This window comes from Camelus bactrianus, chromosome X, assembly GCF_048773025.1.
Source record: "Camelus bactrianus isolate YW-2024 breed Bactrian camel chromosome X, ASM4877302v1, whole genome shotgun sequence".
Classification (NCBI taxonomy): Eukaryota; Metazoa; Chordata; class Mammalia; order Artiodactyla; family Camelidae; genus Camelus; species Camelus bactrianus.
Genome location: NC_133575.1, coordinates 38,070,068 through 38,078,916, shown reverse-complemented (window position 1 = coordinate 38,078,916; position 8,849 = coordinate 38,070,068). Strand labels below are relative to the sequence as shown.

At 56.6% G+C, this 8,849-nt stretch overlaps 2 protein-coding genes across 4 annotated transcripts; both read left to right on the top strand.

Annotated features, from left to right (window-relative positions):
- Positions 1–12: 12 nt before the first annotated feature.
- WDR45 (WD repeat domain 45) lies at positions 13–5,294 on the top strand. 3 transcript variants are annotated; one of them, XM_010968147.3, is made up of 11 exons: positions 13–170; positions 1,602–1,673; positions 1,802–1,876; positions 1,966–2,070; positions 2,937–3,042; positions 3,166–3,260; positions 3,770–3,849; positions 3,962–4,170; positions 4,250–4,351; positions 4,435–4,580; positions 4,833–5,294. In XM_010968147.3, the coding sequence occupies exons 2-11, from the start codon at positions 1,619–1,621 to the stop codon at positions 4,940–4,942; spliced, it is 1,083 nt and encodes a 360-aa protein (XP_010966449.1). In that variant the 5' UTR covers positions 13–170; positions 1,602–1,618; the 3' UTR covers positions 4,943–5,294. The 3 variants fall into 3 exon arrangements, with proteins under 3 accessions (XP_010966449.1, XP_045361140.1, XP_010966450.1); XM_045505184.2 differs by having other exon boundaries at positions 2,934–3,042; XM_010968148.3 differs by lacking the exons at positions 2,937–3,042; positions 3,166–3,260.
- Positions 5,295–5,437: 143 nt separating this feature from the next.
- Positions 5,438–8,781, top strand: PRAF2 (PRA1 domain family member 2). The gene is made up of 3 exons (XM_010968173.3): positions 5,438–5,952; positions 7,122–7,339; positions 7,755–8,781. Exons 1-3 carry the CDS (start codon positions 5,774–5,776, stop codon positions 7,892–7,894), a joined length of 537 nt encoding a protein of 178 aa, XP_010966475.3. The 5' UTR covers positions 5,438–5,773; the 3' UTR covers positions 7,895–8,781.
- The last annotated feature ends 68 nt before the right edge of the window (positions 8,782–8,849 follow it).

Sequence of the window (8,849 nt, the reverse complement as noted above, 5' to 3'; positions counted from 1 at the left end):
CGGCCGTGTTTTCCGGCCAGGGTGAGCCATTTCCGGTCACAGACTCCCTCCCCCGGAAGTGAGGACTGATGTAAACACCGGAGCCGGGCGTCAAGGCCCGGGAGGTCAGAAAACCGGGCCGCAGGCGGCACCGAGAGCTGGGGCCAGGATTGGGGACACGCCGAGGTCAGGTCAGTGCAGGCGGCAGGGACCTGGGACATAGTCCCAGAACTGGTTGGGGTCTGGGGTAGGGAGGGAGGGGTCTTTTGAGCAGGGTGTCTTGGTGTATGGTGGATATCTAGGTATCTGGGTATCTAGGACAGGGCTCTTGAGTAGGTGCTGGCGTTGGAAGGTGTATAATGAGCGTGGTCTTGGACGTAAGGGGGGAGCGGTGTGTGAGGCATCCCGGGGCAGGGTTCTTGGGTGGAACAGGTCTTTGGAATGGGGGCGGATCCCAAAAAAAAGGGATCTTGGAAGGTGGGGCTGTCCAAAGAATGGGTCTCTGGGGGACGAGGAGGTCCAGTGGAAGTGGTACAGAGGGGAAAGGAGGTTTGGAGGATGGAAAGGGTGTGCCCGGGCAAAGTTTTGGGGGAGATGAAGGTTTGAAGGGAGTTTGGGGGCTCCAGGGCAGGCGACTTGGGGGGTGGTTGAGTTGTCCCAGGTAGGGGATTGGGGAAGTCTGTATCCTGGGCAAGGATCTTGAGGAGGTAAAGGTGACCTGGGGCAGGGTCTTGGGGAGAGGATAGAGGGTCTGGAGGAGGAATCTTAGGGGGATGCAGTTACTGGGGGTAGGTCCAAGCCCACCCATTGTCAGAGTCAGGGACAGCAGAATGCACGCATGGAAAGGAATTTGGAGTTATAAGGGAATCCTGAGGTAGGAGGGTCTTTAGGTCATAAGGGGATCTGGGGGAATGTCCAAGTTGGCCGTGGTTGGGCAGAAGTTAGCATGTCATGAGGAGTCCTCCGGAGGTAGGAATAGGATCCTGAAAGTGTTTGGGGAAGCCTGTGAGGAAGAAAGGTGTGGGAGGGCTCTGGAGTGGTAGAATAGGTTGGGGTTGAAGGACATGAGGAGGGGAGTTCCTTTGGGTGGTGCACCAACCGTAGCAGGTGTCAGGGCCAGGTCAGGGAGATGCAGGAAAAGGTAGATGTCCTAACCCCCTTTCCCCATTTACTGAGAGGCAGAGTTAGGTGCTAGGTTCAGGTGTGAAGATGAGAAGTGGGTAGGGAGTGGTTCCAGGCAATGTCAGGCACTTGGGGCCAGGATTGGCTGGGGATACAGAATAGATATCACTGGGATAGCCCCTACCCCATTATTTCCTGATGAGCAGTCAGTCAGGACTAGGGGTTAAGGAGGGGGGCCGGGCCAGGTCAGGATAGGCCCAGAGAGCTGGGGTCAACCAAGTATGAGAAAATGAGGATGTTCCTGGCCATGCTCTTTGGGGTCTTGGGAGCTTAGAGCGGAGACCCCAGGGTTCTCCCCCTGGTTTTGTCTTCTTTGCAGTTCTACTGGGGTTGGATAGCAGAGTGGGAGGAGGAAGAAGAAATCAGTTGGGGACAGGAGTTCTAGGACTCAGAAAACAGACCCCAGGACTCTTCCCAACCCTACCCCAATTTGTGTCCAGGGAAGCAATCCTGGACCATGACTCAGCAGCCACTTCGAGGAGTGACCAGTCTGCGTTTCAACCAAGACCAAAGTGAGAGGGGCTTGTGCCTGTGGCCTTTTGGGAGGGAGGGAGGGAGAGAATGGCCAGAGGTGGGTGTCAAGCCCCTAGCTTCCCACGTGGGCATCCTTTGAGGCAGCCCGTATTCTTCCCATCCCCAGGCTGCTTCTGCTGCGCCATGGAGACAGGTGTGCGCATCTACAACGTGGAACCATTGATGGAGAAGGGGCATCTGGGTGAGCTGTTGGTGGGGGAGGGGCAGCGGGAAGCAGGGATGGGCTGGGCATTGACACCCATTCCTACTGACACCCTGGTCCTTGTCCAGACCATGAGCAGGTGGGCAGCATGGGCCTGGTGGAAATGCTGCACCGCTCCAACCTGCTGGCCCTGGTGGGCGGTGGTAGCAGCCCCAAGTTCTCAGAGATCTCAGGTAAGTGTCCTCACCCCATCCCACCCTTGGCCCAGATTCCCCAGAATCCTGGCCTCCCGGAGGCACTGGCCAGTGAAGATGTCAGAGTATCTCAGAGTCACACAGTGAGGCCTACAGCTTATAAGTCATGGATTCTATCACTTGAGAAGCTTGGTGTTTTGTCTTCATTTAACAAACACTTGTTGAATGCCTCCTGTATGCCATGTCCTTACCTTTGGAGCGCTTGCTGTGAACCTGGTGCTGTTCTAACTGCTTTACATGTATTAACTAATTTAGTCCTCACAGTAACTCTGTGTGGGAGGAAGTATCATTATCCCCATTTTTACAGATGAAGAAACTGAGGCCCAGAGAGGTTAGGTGACTAATCCAAGGTCACACAGCCAATAGGTTTTAAAATCTTGGAGCTGTCTCCTCAATGCTCTCTTGCTTTGAGTCTCAAGCACCATCTTGTTTTAAAGGGTTTTTATTGATCCCACTGGGGCATGGCAAGAGATGCCCTAGGATTCCTCACAGAAATCTGGGGTTATGGACTGGGGCCCCAGAAGCAGAAATAGTTACTGATGGAAATTTACAGGCCTGGGTGAGTCCCTGCTTGCTTGCTGATGGGCTGTGAGGTCCTTGGCCAGATACTCAACCCCTTCGTTCCTCAGCTTCCTCATCTGTAAATGGATATAACAGTTCGAGAACGTGTTCCTGCAGGAATCACATCCACAAGTGCTCATGCTGTGTGAGGGTCACATTGGGTGTTAGCTAAAGGTTAAGCAAGTGGGTTGAGGTCCCTTGGGGAGTAGGGGTAGGTCTTGTGTCACCAGGGCTGCCCCTCACCCCAAACCTTGGCCCCGACAACACACCCACCTGCCCAGCAGTGCTGATCTGGGACGATGCCCGGGAGGGCAAGGACTCCAAGGACAAGCTGGTGCTGGAGTTCACCTTCACCAAGCCAGTGCTGGCTGTGCGCATGCGCCATGACAAGTGAGCCTGAGGTGGGCTGGGGGTGGGGGAGGCAGGAGGTCCCCACAGCAGGCAAGAGGGTTAGTCCTGCGTGGGCATCCTGCCCTCCCCTCATGGCCATCCTGTGTTGTGTGATGCCCACAGAATCGTGATCGTGCTGAAGAACCGCATCTATGTGTACTCCTTCCCCGACAATCCCCGAAAGCTGTTTGAGTTTGACACCCGGGACAACCCCAAGGGTGAGAGGACCCAGATAATGCAGGCGTAAGGGCAGGAGGCAGTGGATGGAGCAGAGGAGCAGAAATGAAGAGAGAATGGAGGGGCACATGGAGAGAGGAACTGGGAAAGAGAGGCAGGGAGAGAGTCTTTGCAAAGAGATGCTCACATGGGTGGCAATGCCCATACTCCCAGTCTAGCCATTTTCCCATCCCTTAGCCAATCCTCTCTCTCCACCCTTGGCCCCACTCTACCCCTGGGTACCCCAGAGAGCAGAGAAAAAAGGCCCATTAGTGGGTATGCCAGGGATCCTGGGCCTCCTGGGACTGCCACGACTGCATTGGGAGGTAGGGAATCTGCCTTGGTCGTGGGGAGCACAGCCGAGGCAAACCCTTTGTGGGTTCTGTGGATACCACGTGTCAAGGAAGGTTGAAATCTGGCCCTTATCCAGCTCTGTCCATTCTGAGACCCTGCCTGGCCCACTGCCTGGCCCTGACTTCCCCTTTACCAGCCCACCCCGCTCACACCCTAGGGCTCTGTGATCTCTGCCCCAGCCTGGAGAAACAACTGCTAGTGTTCCCAGGACACAAGTGCGGGAGCCTGCAACTTGTGGTGAGCTGTCCAGTGGACAAGGGTGGGTTCGTGGATGGGTCGCCTCTCCCTGTGGACTCCTGGCCCCTGACCTCTGTACTACCCCAAGCTGGAACTGCTCCTTCTACCATAGGACCTGGCGAGCACAAAGCCCGGCACTTCATCTGCTCCGTTTACCATCAATGCACATCAGAGTGACGTGGCCTGCGTGTCCCTGAACCAGCCAGGCACGGTAGTGGCCTCAGCCTCTCAGAAGGGCACCCTTATTCGCCTTTTTGACACACAGTCCAAAGAAAAACTTGTGGAGCTGCGTCGAGGCACTGACCCTGCCACGCTCTACTGGTGAGCACAGGGTATGCGAGGTGAGTTGGTGACCCCATGCCCTATGACACGTGGGCGTCACTTCCGGTCCGTCTTTCAGCATCAACTTCAGCCACGATTCCTCCTTCCTCTGTGCGTCCAGTGATAAGGGCACAGTCCACATCTTTGCTCTGAAAGATACCCGCCTCAACCGCCGCTCCGCGTGAGTACTCCCTGCCCCACCCTGCCTCGTCTCCATCCCCCTGCCCATGTACCACACCTGGGCTTAGCCAGTGTTGCCTGCAGGCTGGCTCGTGTGGGCAAGGTGGGACCTATGATTGGGCAGTACGTGGATTCTCAGTGGAGCCTGGCCAGCTTCACCGTGCCTGCTGAGTCAGCCTGCATCTGTGCTTTTGGTCGCAATACTTCCAAGAATGTCAACTCTGTCATTGGTGAGTGGGAATAGTGCTTGACTCTGGGTATGGCATGGGCAAAGGCCTGCAAATTGGACCTGGAAGAATTTTAGGGCATGGGAGGCCTGAGGGAGCTAAAAACGGGTGGCTCAACTCCCTCATCAGTAAGGGGGATGGCATGTGAGCAAAGGCCTGGAGGTAGACCCTAGGCCATGGGACACCTGAGAGGATTGGAGTGTGTGGATTTGTTTGGCAGCCTCTAACCTTAACCAATCCTTCCCCCTCCTCTAGCCATCTGTGTAGATGGGACCTTCCACAAATATGTCTTCACTCCTGATGGAAACTGCAACAGAGAGGCTTTCGATGTGTACCTTGACATCTGTGATGACGATGACTTTTAAGGACCCTGTGGGTTGTACTAGGGACCTGTAGTGGCAGATTGCAAAGCCTTTGTATGGGGTGGGAGTGCTGTGGAAGCCACCAGCCTGCAAGCAATGGAGCAGGTGTCCACTTTCCACTCTTAAGAGCAACGCCTAAACAGCTCATTTCTTCCAAGCACTTCTTGATGACTGTGTGCCCACAGGGCCAGGCCAGGAACTCATAGAGGCAGCTGACCCCCTGGGGCTCCCAGCCTAGAGACGACTGCTAGGGACCCAGAAGGGGTGCCCTAATCCAACCTGTGGGGATTTAAAAACTTCCCGGAAAGAGACGATCTCTGATGTGACGAATATGAATAAAAGGCCCTTAATAGTATTTTTGGCTGGACCTCGGGAGTGGGGCCCGGAGGAGTTGCAGTGAAAAGGCGCTGCAGGAGTTTCCAGGAAAGGCGTGACCCTCTTGGACCCTGACGGGAAAGAAGTGGGATCATGCTCGGGTCCTTCTCAGACAGCCTCTGCATGTCCTTTAATGTGTGGCTACAGTGTGCTTGAGCCGCCAGCACCGCCCAGAACCGTGCCCTGTGGCGCCCCCGTCTGGGGGTGGATGGGAACGCCTCGCCTCGCGGCGAAGACGTAATTTCCCGGCAGCCCCTGCTACTTTACAGTTCCGGCGTGGTGTTTGCACTGTATTTCCGGTCATGTGCATTGTTGCACCTGCGCAGTCCACTAGGTCCCTGGGATAGCGGTGGCACAGCTCAAACTCCACTTCCCGGTGTGCTCCGCGGTGGCGCAGGGTGGAACGGGTGTTGTAGTCCCTCCGCTCCTCTGGCTGGTCCAGCTACATCGACCGGCAGGATGTCGGAGGTGCGGCTGCCACCGTTACGCGCCTTGGACGACTTCATTCTGGGGTCGGCGCGGCTGGCGGCCCCGGATCCCTGCGACCCGCAGCGATGGTGCCACCGCGTCATCAACAACCTCCTCTACTACCAAACCAACTACCTTATCTGCTTCGGCCTCGGTCTCGCTCTGGCCGGGTGAGGGAGGGAGGGAGGGAGGCGCCAGTTGGCCGGGGACGCCTGCTGGGTTTTGAGGGGGATGCTAAGCCTGGAAGGGCGAATTCGGTAGGGATGGAAAATCTAAGGGTCATGGGAGGGAGAACTTGAAGGAAGTGGAACCTGTTTATAAGAAGGGACTGGGGCGGGATAGAGCCTAGCTGAGGGGGGCTGATGGGGATGGAGGGTCTGGAGGGAAGACCGGGGGAGAATGGAGAAGAGGGTGGAACTGAAGGGGAAACTGCGCTGGGAGGTGGACTTGAAGATAGGGAGGGCCAGAAAGTGGGACATGAGTGTGCCTGAGGGGTGATGGGGCCAGATTAAGGAGGCCCTGGAGGATTTAGGGCAGGGACAGGGACGTGGTCAAGTTGAAGGGTGGACTTGTGGACGATCGGGGCTTAGAGAGGAGCCTGGCTATAATTGGAATGCTCTAGGAACAGGTACATGTTGGGGAACTTGAGCCAAGAGGGAGGACCCCGGGATGGAAATCCTGAGACCAGGGAGAGATGGAGAACGTGGAGGAGGGACTTGGGCAGGATTGGAAGATAAGAGTGAGACTGAAAGCCTGGAAAGGGTTCTAGCAATGGAGGTTAGATTCTATTGGGAAATGGGAACCTGGAGGGGGAATTTGAAGGGGAGGAAGTCTGGAAAAGGGGTCTTATGACTGGGCCTGGGGAGAGGGAAATGTATGGAGATGGAAGGCCTGGAAGAGGAATTTTCAAGGGCCTGGCCTCTGTAAAGGGTGGGTTTGGGGGAAGGTTGGGATGAGGGAGGCGGGCTGGAATGGGCCCTGTGGGGGTATGGTCAGAAGGAAAGAGCAGGGAAGACTGGGAGCCCAGGGGCCTAGCGGATGAGAGGGCCTGAAGCAGGAGATTTCAGGAAGATGGGACTGCAAGATTGACAAAGAAATGAGGGTCTGCAGAGGGGAGCCCAGAGCGCCTAGGAATTGGAGGTCCTGGAGGGTGGACCCGTTAGAGACAGGGCTGGCGGGAGTATTTGCCCGGTTGGAGGATCCGGAGCGGGCGTGGGGTTAAGTGTGGGGAACCAAAGCTCTTGGGGCCCGGGATCGGTGGACGGTGGTCTGGGAGGCTTGGAGGCCGGGCGGCCCTCTTCCCGCCTGCCCGGCTAGCTTAGTTCCATTGTCCCCGCAGGTACATGCGCCCGCTGCACACCCTCCTAAGCGCACTGGTGGTGGCGGTGGCACTTGGCGTGCTGGTGTGGGCGGCTGAGACTCGCGCAGCCGTGCGCCGCTGCCGTCGCAGCCACCCAGCCGCCTGCCTGGCCGCAGTGCTTGCTGTCGGCCTCCTCGTTCTCTGGGCCGTGGGCGGCGCTTGCACCTTCCTCCTCAGCATCGCCGGGCCAGTGCTTCGTGAGTCTCCACACCCTGAGATAGCCGGGAAAACGGCCAACAATTGCGCTCGGCGCCAGGCCCGCCCTACTCTGATTCCTGCGCTGAGAAGGGGCTAGGACACCCGGCGGGCGTGGCCTCACCTTCTTTACAAAGAGCCTTCCTTGGCTTTGCTCCCTCCTCCCCTCTGGGAACGCCCCTCTTTACTACCGCCTTTCTGGGCGTCACGGCTGGTCTGAAGTGCCTTCCACTGGCCACGTCCCCGTTACCGTGCGACACCTCACAGCCACGCCCCTGTTGCGAAGCGCATTCCTCCGTCACTTTTAGGATTCAGAGGCGTCCTAGCCACTGACTCCAGTTCCCTTCTGTGGGCCCCGGTTAGCTAAAGGCTGATGTTCCATTCCCACTGACCCCACACCTCTCGTATTGCCCACAGTGATCCTGGTGCACGCATCACTGCGCCTGCGCAACCTCAAGAACAAGATTGAGAACAAGATCGAGAGCATTGGTCTCAAGCGAACGCCAATGGGGCTGCTACTGGAGGCGCTGGGACAAGAGCAGGAGGCTGGATCCTAGAGGCCTAGGATCTGTACCCAAGACATGGAGAATGCCACCCCCCACCCCGGCCCGCATCCAGGACCCAGAGACCTTTCGCAGCCCTTCCCCCAGGTCCCAGACTGGGATATTCCCCTCATACCCAGCCCCCCATCTTAGGGAACCAGTCTTTCCAGCCCTTAACTTGGGACCCAGAGACACATCCAGCCTAAAACTGGGGCTTAGAGACCAGAGCATTGAGGCCAACCTCAAACTCTGCACCCAGAAACACTCCCCTGACTCCAGTCTGGGACCCACCTGTCTCCTGTGCTCAGCCCCAAAGCTGGGGACTGGGACCAAGGCATTCTCAAATATTGAACCCTGGACCAAGGCTTTTCTAGACCCCACCCCAGCTTTGAACCCAGGTCAAGGCATTGCCAAATCTTGAACCCAGGATCCAAGTGTTCCCAGTCCCCATCTGGGTAGAGAATTCAAGTATCCTGATCCTGTTGGACCCTTGGTCCCAGTTAACCCCAACACTCACCAGTCCCACTTGCCTTCTTCCAGCTCTTAGGGATTCTGCCACTCCTCCCGCCACAAAGTTCCACAGTGGCAAGGACCAAGGGGTGGGAATGGGGTGGGGTGGGGGTAGCCCTGACCAGGAATGGAGCAAATATTATCAGTGTTGCTGCAACAATAAAGGCTGTTGCATTGCTCAATGCCAATTTGGGCCTCCTGGGTAAAGTCTGTTTCAATGGCCAGAAGTGACCTGCTTTTCAGTTCTGCTAGACTTTCTGACTCTGTTAAATCTGTGGGCTGAACTCAGTTCCTTTTTTTTTTTTTAATGGCGGTACTGGGGATTGAACCTAGGACCTCATGCATGCAGATCACATGTCCTACCACTGAGCTATTAAACCACACCCCCTCCCCAGTTCTTGTCTTGACTGTTACCTTTAGGGCAGCATTAACATACAAGGTAGTTAAAGGCACTTAGCGT

Bases quoted from the DNA above. Each gene is read 5' to 3' on its own strand.
- WDR45 (XM_045505184.2), top strand. From the start codon at position 1,619: ATGACTCAGCAGCCACTTCGAGGAGTGACCAGTCTGCGTTTCAACCAA. The intron at 3,850-3,961 runs GTGAGCTGTCCA...CTTCTACCATAG, and splicing joins GCGGGAGCCTGCAACTTGTG to GACCTGGCGAGCACAAAGCC. The intron at 4,352-4,434 runs GTGAGTACTCCC...TGTTGCCTGCAG, and splicing joins CGCCTCAACCGCCGCTCCGC to GCTGGCTCGTGTGGGCAAGG.
- PRAF2 (XM_010968173.3), top strand. From the start codon at position 5,774: ATGTCGGAGGTGCGGCTGCCACCGTTACGCGCCTTGGACGACTTCATT. The intron at 5,953-7,121 runs GTGAGGGAGGGA...TTGTCCCCGCAG, and splicing joins CTCGGTCTCGCTCTGGCCGG to GTACATGCGCCCGCTGCACA. The intron at 7,340-7,754 runs GTGAGTCTCCAC...TATTGCCCACAG, and splicing joins CATCGCCGGGCCAGTGCTTC to TGATCCTGGTGCACGCATCA.